Source organism: Oryx dammah, unplaced genomic scaffold (assembly GCF_014754425.2).
Source record: "Oryx dammah isolate SB20612 unplaced genomic scaffold, SCBI_Odam_1.1 HiC_scaffold_29, whole genome shotgun sequence".
Classification (NCBI taxonomy): Eukaryota; Metazoa; Chordata; class Mammalia; order Artiodactyla; family Bovidae; genus Oryx; species Oryx dammah.
Window position 1 is genome coordinate 19,039,800 of NW_024070213.1, and position 15,265 is coordinate 19,055,064.

The following is a 15,265-nucleotide window of genomic DNA, read 5'->3' on the forward strand; positions in this document are numbered from 1 at the left end:
ATAGAACAAAATAGCTGAAAAAAGAAAAACACCTTTTTAAAGGGAAGTAGACAAATTAGCAATACTAGGAATAAAAGAGAAATTTCTGAACAACACAGCAAAACTAACAAAGGAAAGGTAAATGTGAATAAATACTCTGTGTAGTGAAGAAATTAAACTTTTAATGAAAAAAATTCCACACAAAGAAATCTCCCAGTCCAGGTGGCTTCAGATGTGAACACATCTAATCATTTAGGTAAGATGTAGCAATGTTACCCAATCTTTTTCAGAAAACAGAGTAGGAAGAAATCAAAAGATTCCTGTAAAAACAGCTCAGTTTTAGAGGCTAGCATAATCTTGGTGGCTCAGATGGTAAAGAATCTGCCTGCAGCGTGGGAGACCTGAATTTGATCCCTGTGTTGGGAAGATCCCCCGGAGAAGGGAATGGCAAACCACTCCAGTATTCTGGCCTGGAGAAGCCCAAGGACAGAGTAGCCTGGTGCACTACAGTCCATGAGGTTGGAAAGAATCTGACATGATTGAGCACCTAACACTTTCGCATAATTTCAGTATTGCTGACAACACTATTATCAAAATGGGAAATTATAGTCCAGCCTTGCATGAGCATATGTACATATTATAATAAACAAAATATTAGCCAGGTTAATTCAAGAATGTTACAAAGGTTAATATTTTATAATCAAATTGAGTTTACTCCAGATAGGAAGGTTTACTTTAACATTTTGTAAAACTCTGTGTAACTCAACACATTAACAGAAATAAGAGACAAACTAAGCATTTCTCAATAGTACTTGATAACATTCTATGTCCTTTTAGAATAAAATTCTTTGGCTATTTAGGAATTATTTAATTAAGAATAATTAAATAATCTTTATTTGATTAATAATATCCATAAATAATCATTCTTAGTAGAGAAATATTTAAAACTTTCTTATGTATATTAAGAATGAGGTAAAGATGCAAGTTCTCACCCTTTTACTGGAAGTATTAGTCAGTGAAACGAGGCAATATAAATATATAAAAAGATATAAAGATTTCAATAGAATAAATAAAATCACTATTATTTGAAGATAATCTGAATGCTTACATAAAAATACAAATACAATGAATAAAATATTAAAATTAATAGTTAACATAACTATTAACACTAACAAAATCAAAAGAAAAATTAATTATGTTTTCTGATCACAGTGAAATCAAAATAGAAATAAAGAACAGAGAGATAATTGGAAATCCCTAAAATATGTAGAGATGAAAGAATACACTATTAAATAACACATGGGTCAAAAAAGAAATATAGAGAATTTTAAAAGCCATTTGAATTAAACAAACATGAAAACACAACTCATCAAAATTGATGGGAGGAAGCAAAACCAGTCCTTAGAAAAAAATAAATAGCACTGAATTCATATGTTAGAAAACAAGAAAGTTTTAAAATCAATCTACATTCTTTTCTTAGGCAACTAGGAAAAGAAGTGAAAATTAAACCCAAGAAAAAAAGAGCAGAAATAATAAGAATCACAGAGCAAAAAACAATTAAACTGAAAACAGGAAATTAATAGAGAAAGTTAACAAAAGCAAAAAAGCTCTTTCTTTGCAAAGAACAATAAAATCAGTAAGCCTCTAGCCAAGTTAACTTAGAAAATAAAGGAGAGATAAATTAATCATATCAGAAATAGAAGAGACAACATCACTATACATGCCACAAAAGATAATAAAGGAATACTATGAACAAGTTAATGCCCACAAGCTTAATAACTTAATTACTTATGTAAAATGGACCAATTCCTTGAAAGATGCAATCTTCCAAAACTCACAAAAGAAGAAATAAACAATGTAAATAGGCTCATACCTATTAGAAAGGCAGAGGAACCAGAGATCTAATTGCCAACATCCGCTGGATCATGGAAAAAGCAAGAGAGTTCCAGAAAAATATCTATTTCTGCTTTATTGACTATGTCAAAGCCTTTGACTGTGTGGATCACAATAAACTGTGGGAAATTCTGAAAGAGATGGGAATACCAGACCACCTAACCTGCCTCTTGAGAAACCTATATGCAGGTCAGGAAGCAACAGTTAGAACTGGACATGGAACAACACACTGGTTCCAAATAGGAAAAGGAGTACGTCAAGGCTGTATACTGTCACCATGCTAATTTAACTTATATGCAGAGTACATCATGAGAAATGCTGGGCTGGAAGAAGTACAAGCTGGAATCAAGATTGCTGGCAGAAATATCAGTAACCTCAGATATGCAGATGATACCACCCTTATGGCAGAAAGTGAAGAGGAACTAAAAAGCCTCTTGATGAAAGTGAAAGAGGAGAGTGAAAAAGTTGGCTTAAAGCTCAACATTCAGAAAACAAAGATCATGACATCTGGTCCCATCACTTCATGGGAAATAGATGGGGAAACAGTGGGAACAGTGTCAGACTTTATTTTTGGGGGCTCCAAAATCACTGCAGATGGTGACTGCAGCCATGAAATTAAAAAACGCTTACTCCTTGGAAGAAAAGTTATGACCAACCTACACAGCTTATTGAAAAGCAGAGACATTACTTTGCCGACTAAGGTCCGTCTAGTCAAGGCTATGGTTTTTCCAGTGGTCATGTATGGATGTGAGAGTTGGACTGTGAAGAAAGGTGAATGCTGAAGAATTGATGCTTTTGAGCTGTGCTGTTGGAGAAGACTCTTGAGAGTCCCTTGGACTGCAAGGAGATCCAACCAGTCCATTCTGAAGATCAGCCCTGGGATTTCTTTGGAGGGAATGATGCTGAAGCTGAAACTCTAGTACTTTGGCCACCTCATGCGAAGAGTTGACTCATTGGAAAGACCCTGATGCTGGGAGGGATTGGGGGCAGGAGGAGCAGGGGACGACAGAGGATGAGATGGTTGGATGGCATCACTGACTTGATGGACGTGAGAATGAGTGAACTCCGGGAGTAGGTGATGGACAGGGAGGCCTGGCGTGCTGCGATTCATGGGGTCGCAAAGAGTCAGACACGACTGAGAGACTGAACTGAACTGAATGCCCTAAAACATAGAAACCAACAGGCTCAGATGTGTTCACTACCAAACAACTGAGGAAGAAAACAGCAATTGTCGACAACCTCTTTGAAAAGTATAAAGTATAAAATCAGAGGAAATGCATCCTAACTCATTACATGAGGCCAGCGTTATCTTAACCACAAAACCAAAGACATTCAAAAAAAAAAAAAGAGAAAATTACAGACCAATATCTCTCATGGGCATAGGTCCAAAAATTCTTATCAAAATACTAGAAAGACAAATCTAACAGTGTACAAAGAGAATTATACACTATGAAAAAGTAGGATTTATCCCATGTCTGCAAGGATGATTCAACATTTGAAAATCCATTAATATAATCCATCTTATCAACAGTCTAAAAAAGAAAAATCACATGATCATATCAATATGAGCATCTGAAAAATTTAACACTCTTTCACAGCAAAAATTCTCAGTAAACTAGGAATAGAGGGGAGCTATGCCAACCTGATAGACTACTTACCAACCAACCAACCAAACAAACAAAAAACCCTACAGCTAATTTCTTATTTAATAGTGAAAAATTGGAGGTTTCTCTCTAGAATCAGGGTAAGGATACCCCTTCACAAAATATTGCAGTTAAATGAACAGTAAATGTGAAAAGCAGTAACTGTGAAAAGGATTTCCTAAAAGAAAACAATCCTGAGTATTCACTGGAGGGACTGATGCTGTGGCTGAAGAGCCAATACTTTGGCCACCTGATGCGAAGAGCTGACTCATTGGAAATGACCCTGATGCAGGGAAAGGTTGAAGGCAGGAGGAGATGGGGACGACAGAGGATGAAGATGGTTGGATGGCATCACTGACTCAATGGAGATGAGTTTGAGCAAGCTCCGGGAGATGATAAAGGACAAGGAAGCCTGGCATGCTGTAGTCCATGGGGTCGCAAAGAATTGAACATGACCGAGTGACTGAGCAACAAAATGTGAAAAGGAGCTTAACAGTATTGGTCATCAAGAGAATGTCGATTAAAAAAAAAAAGAGAGAGAGAGAGAGAATGTCAATTAAAGTTGCAATAGGTACCAACAAACGTACCAACACACACTCATCGGAATAGCTAAAATGAGACTTCCCTAGTGATCCAATGGTTAAGAATCCACCTGCCAATGCAGGGAACATGGGTTTGATCCCTGACCCAGGAAGATTCCACATGCCTCGAGGCAAGTAAGCCTGTGTACCACAACTACTGAGCCTGTACTTTGCCACAAGAGAAGCCACCACAATGAGAAGCTCCCACACTGCAACTAGAGAGTAGCTCCTGCTCACTGCAACTAGAGAAAACTTACACACAACAACAAAGACCCAGCACAGCCAACAAATAAATGAATAAAATTTTTAAAAAAGAAAGAATGACTAAATTGGGTAAAGCTGACAACAAATCCTTGACAAAATTCTTGAGCAACAGACATTTGCATACTCTTTTTGTTGGCCTATCTACTATCTGTGGTATTATCTACAAGAACTGACCTATGCATCAGTTCAGTTCAAACACTCGGACTATCAGGGTGAAAGATTTTGTCATAATCATCTTTACACCTCCCTATGCCTTAATGTAGATTGTATAATTCATAAACATTCATTCATTGATACCCACTATATATATCATGGATGATGGGAAGGGAGTGAGAATAATGAGAAAAGATTGACTGAGACATAAAGGAAAAGTATTATACAGTAGGAAGCTCTGAAAACAAAAAAAAATAAAATTTAAGAAATAAAAGGATGTAATTTACTCACCTGAAAAATATATAACAATATTTGTTAAAACATTAGTGACTACAGATATTGCTAATGCAAAAATAAGTGTCCTTTTACAGTGCTTGTACTGCTTGTTGTTAACATCTGAAACAAAACAAAACACCACTTGGATTAAGAAATGGGTAAAAGAAAGACCTAATTTGCATTCAAAACCATACCTGACAAACTTCCTTATGGCAATATTTCACAAGGAGATGACACAAAATGTACTTTCTCTGTTTGTCATATGGGAAAAAAAAGAAACATGATTTTTCCTTTTGGCTGAAATTTCTCAGGAGAACCTTTAATCAAACCCAGATGTTACTGTGAACTTTACTGCCACAGCCCAAGGAATCAAATATATGACTTTTCTAGTAGAATTTCCTCAAGCCTGAAGCCACCTCCAGACCTTCCACAACCTTCTATGGTGAAATATTAGCACATCCTAACACTTCTTGAATATTTCTCACCTATTTTGCCATCCTTTTCTCCAGAATGATTGTTGAAATTAGTGACTCCTTCATTTAAAAAAAAAAAAAAAAAAAGAAAATCCTAGTTTATTAAAGGATGTATTTTGAGAATCATAAAGGGCTTTAAAAAGAGGAAATACTTATAAGCCACAAGAAGATAATACACATCCTTCCTGCTAATATGAGAAAAGCTCCAAGTACTAAAAAATCTACTAGAAAATCTAAGAAAATCTACTTTATAACTAATAAAAAGTTTAATTTTAAAGGACAGACAGTATAGTATGTTTGAAAGACCACAGAATAATCAATAAAAAAATTTAGAATTGAGATTTTCACCACTAACAAAGGAACTTGGATGAGTCACTTTTTTTTCTAGTTCTGTATGTCCTGATCTACAAATTCAGTAGAACAGAACAAATCTTTGTGAGGAGTTGTTTTTCTTTTGTTAGTGGTCATTTAGGAAAAAAATAAAATTGGTATGCAAGTTTCTTGAAATGAAACTTTTTATTCTTTCATTTGATTATAAAATATTTATCCTTAATGTAAAATTTCATGAAATGTAAAAAATTATAGCAGATACTTTAAGATAGACAATAAAATTATTGACAAAACTGATTCTCCCTGTCTTTTTTTACCTAGTGAAGAACTAGTTGCTTTTTTTGTTGGATAAACTTTTTCCTTAGTGGATATATAAAAGAAATAATTATTTTCAATCATGATTTTTTTTTTTGGCTGTACAGTGTGGCACATGGGATCTTAGTTCCTTGGCCGGGGATTGAATCTGAATCCCCTGCCTTGGGAGCCTGGAGTCTAAACCACTGAACTGCCAGGGAAGTCCTCCTAAGAAATTAAATTTAAAATAAATCTAAATTCACCCTCTTTAGAAATAGCCAGTGTTATCATTTGTGTTAAGATCCCTCCACACATAGACCTTTTTAATTCATTTTTACATATACTCCCAAATACTGGTAATTTTAAATGAGTATGATCATCGTTTGCCCACTGTTTTATATGCTAATATTTTCAGTTAACACTTTGTTGTTCTGCCTATCTGTAACAAATTGTTAAAAATGGCCCCCAAAGAATCCTGCCTTTCTGTGTCCACCACCCCTTTGGTACACAATCATGCTATTTCTCCTATCATGAGGTATATACTGCATTTCCCCACACTTGAATATGAACTGGTCTTGTGTCTCCCTTTGACCAATAGAATGTGGTAGAAGTGACACTCTGGGACTTCAGAACATAGAGCTTAAGAGACTTCGACCATTAACACCTCTCTTTTTTAAAGTTAAAGTATATATTATGTACTATGTTTTCAGGTCTGGCTTATAACAGGAATTAAATAAAAGAAAGTGGAAGTTGTTCAGTCATGTCCAATTCTTTGCGACCCCATGGACTATACAGTCCATGGAATTCTCCAGGCCAGAATACTGGAGTGGGTAGCCTTTCCCTTCTCCAAAGGATCTTCCCAACCCCAGGGACCGAACCCAGGTCTCCCACATTGCAGGCAGATTCTTTACCAGCTGAGCCACAGAGAAGCCCAAGAACACCGGAGTGGGTAGCCTATGCCCTCTTCAGCAGGTGGGGAAGATCCACTGGAGAAGGGATAGTGAAAACTTTTATTAACTTTCCGGTGTTAGCTCTCCCATATTTCCATATTTTAATTACCATATAAGTAGGAGTTGAAGGTTAACTATTGCTCTATTAAGCAGAATTATTTTAAAATCATTTTCCTATTCATTGTTTCAAGGAGGTCTTCAGCTATTTTGCCATCTTTTTCTCCAGAATGATTGTTGAAATTAGTGACTCCTTCATTTAAGAAAAAAAAAAGAAAATCCTAGTTTATTAAAGGGAGTATTTTGAGAATCATAAAGGGCTTTAAAAAGAGGAAATACTTATAAGCCACAAGAAGATAATACACATCCTTCCTGCTAATATGAGAAATGCTCCAAGTACTAGTGATGTAAGTCATTTATATCTGAAAGTTGGCAAAATACTAGATCATTCAACTTTGTGGAGCATATGGAAATATTCTACCTGCAGAAAAACCAGTCTCAACAAAGATGCATGTCATGAGTGTGGCAAACAGAGTGGCTTTCATTATATTAGCACAGAAATAGCAGAACTAGAATCAAAGGGGTTATGAATGTTGATATAAATAACCCCTGATGGCTCAGTGGTAAAGAATCTGCCTGCCAATGCAGGAGACTCAGGTTTAATCCCTGGGTGGGGAAGATCCCCTGGAGAAGGAAATATTAAATAGCAACCCACTCCAGTATTCTTATCTGGAAAATCCCCCAAGAGTCAGACACCACTTCTTGATTAAAGAACAGCAATAACAAATACCTTCTTCTAAGTAATCAGTGAAAAGAGATAACTAAACACCCTCAACCTCAAATTCAATGTCTTACGAAATTTGGGTAAGTTCATATAACCCTGTAGGAAACACCCCACTCAATTCAATATCACTGAACCACCAAGATTAAATATACTGTCAGCTCAGTGAGGTAGGAACTTGGAGTGATGTTTAGTTTGATTTAAAGCTCTAAAGAATTGGAAATTTATTTCAATTCTGAATATGCAGGTACATACTTTAATCTGCTACACAATTATTCTCTAATTAATCTGCTTACACCCTAAGCCTTAAAATCTAGTTTTGCACACTCAGTATAATTAGTTTTCACCTTTAAAGTTCCTTGTTTCTACTCTTTTACTCAATCCTCATTACCTGCAACTTGTACAAATATCCAAAAAACAAAGCAACAGAAAATGTTGGTCTCTCAGTATGAAGTTAGTATTGAAAGATGAATTTCAAAGAAGTTGCTCATGGTGTGTACAATGAATGTATGCTCAGTCACTTTAGTCGTGTCTGGCTCTTTGCAATCCTATGGAATGTAGCCCAAAGGCTCCTCTGTCCATGGGGATTCTCCAGACAAGCATATTGGAGTGGGTTGCCATGCCCTCCTCCAGGGGAATCTTTCTGACCCAGTGTCGAACCTACATCTCCTGAGTCTCCTGCATTGCAGGCAGATTCTTTATTACTGAGCCACTGGGGAAGCCCAGTGTGTACAATGAAGGAATAATAATAATAATAAAAAAATCCCAGGGTAACTTAATAAAAATATATTTAATTAACAATGTAACTAAAATAGTTCTACATTCATCCCTGTTATAATATAAATAGCTAAATGTTCCAATTATTTTTCCCATAGAGAAGCTTCACTGACAACTAATTTCTCTGTTTCTGACTCTGATCTTCTCCAAGGAGGTGAGAGAAAAGATCCAGGGTGACCAATGAATTTAAAACCAGATAAAATCCCCTTTTTCCAAGTTCACAGCCATAGAAAAAAATCACAAAGTACCAATATGTGGAAAGAAAAAAAAACAAGAGAAAATAAAAATAAAAGAGAAAAAAAAGAGAAAATAAAATGTTTAAAAATATTAAGAGTTTAGAAATGAATTACATGACACTAAGTTATTACTATTTCAGTGGTGTTTAAAATGTCAAATACATATACATGATATAGATATTATATATACCACATAAAATTTAATTTATAATTTATGTGTTACATATAAATTTATAATAAAATATATAAATTTACACTGTTTATTGATATATAAGGCAAAAACTAACACTGGTCTTATGAGTGGGTAGAAAACACTCTTAAAACTTTATTTTAGATATTTTCATGTTATCTAATATTTGATCCCATTGTTGTTTGATCTAGCCTTAGAATTATTAAATTGTGAAAAAAATGAGGAATAAAGCATTTATACATGCTAATATGAACCACAACAATATTTTTGACTGTTGCATAATGCTTGTGTACACGTTTTTGTGTTCAGTTGTGTCTGACTCTTTGTGAGCTCCTGGACTGTAGCCCTCCAGGCTCATGGAATTTTCCAGGCAAAAATATTGGAGTGGGTTGCCATTTCCTCCTCCACGGGATCTGGCTGACCCAGAAATCAAACCCAAGTCTCTCACATCTCCTGCACTGGCAAGCAGATTCTTTACCACTGCACCCTCTGGGAAGCCCATAACACTGGTAGACTAAAACAAAATTAAATGGCAAATTTTAAAACTCACCACCATCACTAAGTCACAGATTGCTTTCTTTAATGCACTTTAGCTTCATTTCCTGAACTCTGTTTCTACCTATTTAAGGACCCTCTGTTCAAAAACCTTTGAAAGATTGTCCTGTTACTAATAAATTTGGAATTTGGATCTTACCTACTCTGAACTTTCTATTTAAAACAGCCAATGTTACCAAATTGTCTTCTAAGTTTTGTGTTGTTGTTGTTGTCGTTTGAGTACATTTTCTTTCCTTCTCCATTTAAAAATTGCCAGAGACATCTCAAGAATATTAGGGTACCAGCAATTACTTAGATAAGAATAGAAGAGGGAGATAACCACTCTGCTATTAAGTACCTCTAAAGAGTAGTTTATCTTGACTCTACTCCTGGCCCATAAACAATCTTTTAAAATATTACAAATATTTGCCAATTATTTCATATCACATATGTATTCTAGACATTGAATGGCTATGGTTCATATTTAACCTCTCTTGAAGTACAGATTTGATTGAATATTTAGTAAAAGTGAAACCTAATCTTGAACAGTTTTACAGTATGGATAAACTTCCTTCATTATCAATTAAGATAAAGTGAATCTGAATTACAAGGACAAAAATAATCAATTACCAATTTTAATTTAACATAAAAAAGGGATTTTTTTTTTTTTTTTGCCTTGATGGAAAAAAACTACAAAACCCTATTCAGGCCTTTCAAAACTTTTGTTATGAAGTTATGATTCATAATTTCAATAAATAGCTTTCATTCTGAACAACTGAAAATGTTCTTACCTCGCTTCTTTTCATCAGCTTCTTGTTTGCTCGCATCTTTGTGATCTGACTGCATACTTGACGACTCCTCTCTTCAGTTTTAATTTTAATGTAAAAAAAAAAAAGTTTTACGTTTTCAACTCCAAACTAGAGTTAAGCTACTCTGAAGTAAAACACAGCTTATTTAAGCAGATCTCTCAAAAGGAAAGAAATCATGTGATGAAGATTGAGTCATACTATCATCTATATAGTTTGCTCCCTGGGAAACAAACATAAAACAATTTCTGGAAAGGAAGGAAGTTACGCTAAAAAAAAAAAGAGAAAAAGCATATGTTCTTTATTCAACAAAGAATCATCATCTGACCCACAAAGGAAAAAACCTTCAAGTGGCACTTAAATTCTCACAAAAGTGACACATGACTAGTGACACAAGACTTGCTTTTATTCATTAAAAGGCATGCTTTAGGACATTATGGTTTCATTATCAAGTGTTAAGAAGGCCATCTCAAAGGGGATGAAATTAAAGAGGAGAGAGCTATACTTTAAAGTGCCTACTTAAACCGAAATAAAAAGCATTTTCTGTTTCAAACAGAAACATCCTGAGCAGAAGTGTGCAGAAGCATGTATGTGCATATTTGCATGCGTGCACACTCACACATACAGAAAAAGAGAAAAAGAAAGTTTAAAAAGTACTCAGAATGTTACATGAATATTCAAGATGATAGTGTTATTATGCTAGTGTTATTAGAGCCAAAAATCGTGACTCTCTGAATACTGATATCCAAAAAATTACAGAGACAGAGTTTTGGAGAAAGAGAAAAGAGCTTTATTCTTTGGCAGGCAAAATGCTAAACTCAGGAGGCTAGCACCTCAGGAACCGTGCCCTGCCTCTGGGAAACAGGGAGAGGTTTTGTATCCTAAGGAAGGTCTTCCTGTTTTTTTCTTTTGCAAAATTTCAAAACAGCCACAGCTGGCATCAGGCAACTGGATATCTGGGGCTGGTCTTTTCTGAAGTTATCGCCTGTGGCCTTCTTTCTGAAATGAAAAATGTTACAAGAGGAAAAGAATGCCAGATGCAGAGTATAATTCATACAGAGTCAGAGAGTAATTGACTTTGTTTAGGTTTGGGAAGGACAAGTACAGCTACAAGTGTTTGTTAGTAGTAACAGCTAAAGAGTAATCAAGGTTGCTTTAACTCTCTCAGGCTTGTTTCTGTCGTTTCCCCACCTGTTCATTGTTTCCTTATTTTTCTTATCAGAAAAGTCTTACTTTTGTTTAAGAAAAGGCTCACTTCTATTTTTGCTGCAATATTATCAGGATTCTTGTTTCCTTTTCACATCTTTCCCCATCAGAATTTTGAAGTGATTTCCTGTTTCCCCTCAATATATCTAAATATAGTCGACTCTTGGTATTTGTGGGGAATTTGGTCCAGATCCTCCTCCCCCTGCTATAGATGCCACAGATACCAGAATCTGAGCACACTCAGGTTCCTTACAGTCTGCTCTCCCACGTGCCCTGGGTACCCTGAGTTCCCTATCCATGATTGACTCTCCAGTGTAAAAGCTGCTAATATGAAGGGTCAAATGTATTTACATTAAGAAGAAAACCAGGGCTTCCCTGGTGGCTCACTGGTAAAGAAACTGCCTGCCAATCCTGGTGGCTCAGTGGTAAAGAATCGGCTGAAAGAGACCTGGGTTAGATCCCTCAGTTGGGAAGATCTTCTGGAGGAAGGCAGGATAACCCACTCAAGTATTCTTGCCTGGAGAATCCCTGGACAGAGGAGCCTGGCAGGCTTAGTCCATAGGGTCGCACAAGGTTGGACATGATTGAAGCGACTAAGCAGCAGCAGCCAATGCGGGAGACATAGTTTGATCCAGGATCTGGGAAGATCCCACATACAGGGAGCAACTAAGCCCGAGCACCACAGTTATTGAGCCTGTGCTCTAGAGCCCGGGATCCATAATACTGAAGCCTGAGTGCCCTAGAACTCATACCCTGCAACAAGAGAAGCCACCACAATGAAAAGCCCGCCCACGGAAACTAGAGAGAGGCCCCCACTCGCTGTAACTAGAGAAAAGCCGGCGCAGCCACAAAGACATAGCACAACCAAAATAAATAAATAAAATGTATTTAAAAATTAAAGAGGAAGCAGAAAACTAAAGAAAAGCAGCTGGTGTCCCAGTGACTGCTTTGTGATCAACACTACATTTGTCTGACAGGGACACTGAGGCAGGGGAAGGAAATTAGAACAGAGAGGAAAGTAGAGTAAAAAAGCGTGATGAAAATAAGAAGTAAAGGCTTAAACTCTTCCAGGTGGTCTCAAAGATATTCTGCTTGTCAGTTCTGTCACCATCTGAAGTGAAATTATGCAAGGTAAAATGCAGAAGGAAGGACAGATTAAACTGTTTCTGCCCTGGTCTTTGCATGGGTTGGAAAAAATTTTCCAGACACGAGACAGAATGAGAGGAGAATAGAGTTTTTTAGAATGGTAGACACTCTTGGAACAGAGGTCCGGCTCAAGGGAGAGCTGACACTTTCCTGGGCTAGTAGCCAATTTTTATAGCCTCAAGACAAAGAAAATTCCTGTAGAAGGATGTTATTAGGTGACTGGTTAGTATTTTTACCTAGGAGCTGGCCAGTTTAGATTGGGGTAGGGAGAGGGGGCAACAGTTGCTATGGGGCTCAGTGAGTTCTGGAGATGACCTTGGTGCTGGGCTCCTTGTCTGTGGCCTTAGTACAAGGCCTCTCACTTGTGACCTTGGTATAGGATTCCACAGTTTCCATTTGGGGACAGAAAGAAGACATAAAGTTTGAGGGAAGATGAACATATTCTACTTATGCCATCACCAAAGCATTCTATCCATACGACTATTAGGAACACATACAGGAAAATACAGGCACACTTCATAGTTTTGTGCTTTTCGAATACTGCATTTTTTACAGGTTGATGGTTTGTACCAACCCTGTGTGTCAGAGATGGTGAGCATTTTTCAGCAATAAAATATTTAAAAATTAAGCTATGTGCATTTTTTAGATGTAATTATTTCATACTTAGTAGGCTATAATATCATATAAATATAAAGTTTATATGCACTGGAAAACCAAAACATTTGTGTGACTTGCTTTATGACAATCTTAACTTTATTGTGGTGGTCTGAAACCAAAACCACAATATCATGGTTGAGTGAAATCTACTTTTGTTCCAAAGGAAGGTCAAGATATAAAATTTGACTCAAAATATAAAATATTTTCATTTCTTCAAAATGTTCCCTGATGTATGTTTGCAATTCATTTCCCTACCCTGTGGAAGCAGGCAGCCACTCACCTCTTATTAATGGAGATAAATTTTGCTGGTTTTAGAATTTTGTATAAATGGAAATACACAGTATGCATTCTTTGTAAGTCTAGTGTCTTTTGCTCAGCATAAGTCTTTTGAGTTTCATCCATATAGTTGCATAGACAAATGGTCCATTCTTTATTATTGCTACATGGTATTTGATTGTGTGGATTTATAAAGTTTTGCTTATCATTAGCCCATTGAATTGTTTCCGACTTTTTGCTACTGTATATAAAACTGGCATCAATATTTCTGTTAAAGCCTTTCTGTGGACATTTATTTTCTTATCTTTTGAGGAAATACTTGGGAGTAATGCTAGGTCAGATACAAAATATGTATTTTTGTCTTTTCCCTCTCTTTTGTGATAAGAACACTCCAGTTGTGATCTGGAAGGTGATGGGTATGTCTACCATCTCAGTTGTGCTGAAGTTCTCATTGGCTTATGTCCACACTCTTCAGATTGCATGCATTAAATACAAAACTTTTGGTTATAAATTTTACCTCAAGCTATTTTCTTATTAGATGAAAATATGTTTAAAACAGCTTATAAAAATATAACATTTTCCAAAGAAATTGTACTATGCCCATCATTAATGTAGAATGGTTCAAGTGATTTCATACCAATGGCAACTTTTGATATGGTCAGTCTTTTTATTGTAATAATTCAGTGGTTTCTATGATGCAATTATGCCCAGTGTGGCTGATTGCAAGTTACCTTTGTGACATTACTGAATACCAGAATTTAATAGAGATGTGCAGTAGCAGATCTGTGTATAAATGCACAGTAATTCTATTATATAGATATAATAGATATAAATTAGCTTTTTTTATTCAGTTCAGTTCAGTCGCTCAGTTGTGTCTGACTGTTTGCAACCCCATAGACTATAGCTTGCCAGGCTTCCCTGTAAATCACCAACTCCTGGAGCTTGCTCAAACTCATGTCCTTTGAATCAATGATACCATCCAACCATCTCATCCTCTGCCTTCCCCTTCTCCTCCTGCCTTCAATCTTTCCCAGCATTAGGATCTTTTCCAATGAGTCAGTTCTTTGCATCAGATGGCCAAAGTTTGGAGCTTCAGCATCAGTCCTTCCAAAGAATCTTCAGGACTGATTTCCTATATGCTTGACAGGTTTGATCTCCTTGCAGTCTACGGGACTCTCAAGAGTCTTCTCCAGCACCACAGTTCTAAAGCATCAATTCTTTGGTGCTCAACTTTCTTCATAGTCCAAATCTCACATCCATACATGACTGCTAGAAAAACCACAGCTTTGAATTTTTGTGTGTTTTTAATTACCTTTGTTTTTTTTTAAAAAAGTTTATTGGAGCATAGTTAGTTTCAAACTTTGTGCTAATTCCTATTGTAAACCAAAGTGAGTCAGCTATACATATACACATAACCCCTCTTTTATGGATTTCCTTTCCATTTAGGTCACCACAGAACACTGAGTAGGGTTCCCTGGGCTATACAGTAGGTTCTCATTAGTTATTTATTTTATACATAGTAGTGTATATACTTTGCATTTAATATGAGTTATTTTAGTTTAGATAATGTAATTTTCAATAATGATTCTATTTAATGATCGGACTTCAATTACTGAAAGAGAAAGCAGGTCCTCAGAAGGAAGATCTCTTCAATACAACGACTAGTATAAATCTTAATAAATGCCAAGTCCACTCTCAAAGTGACTTTTGTTATGGCAACTTCTCAGGCCACCATAAAAAAAAAAATACACGGTGGCTTAAACAATAGAAATTTATTTTCTCACAGTTCTGGAGACTGAAAATCCAAGATCAAGGTGCCAGAA

At 36.1% G+C, this 15,265-nt stretch overlaps 1 protein-coding gene across 3 annotated transcripts in view; it reads right to left on the bottom strand.

The window, feature by feature from the left end:
* LOC120858823 (C-type lectin domain family 2 member B-like) overlaps positions 1-10,614 on the bottom strand; it is a 19,795-nt gene extending 9,181 nt beyond the window's left edge. Inside the window, exons 1-2 of one of the 3 annotated variants that reach the window (XM_040235161.1) lie at positions 10,143-10,551; positions 4,805-4,909 (exon numbers count right to left, since the gene is read on the bottom strand). In XM_040235161.1, coding sequence (XP_040091095.1) covers positions 4,805-4,909; positions 10,143-10,197 — 160 coding nt within the window. In that variant the 5' untranslated portion in view covers positions 10,198-10,551. Of the gene's footprint in view, positions 1-4,804; positions 4,910-10,142 lie in introns of all 3 variants that reach the window. The other 2 variants (XM_040235162.1, XM_040235163.1) reach the window with 2 other exon arrangements.
* Positions 10,615-15,265: the final 4,651 nt, after the last annotated feature.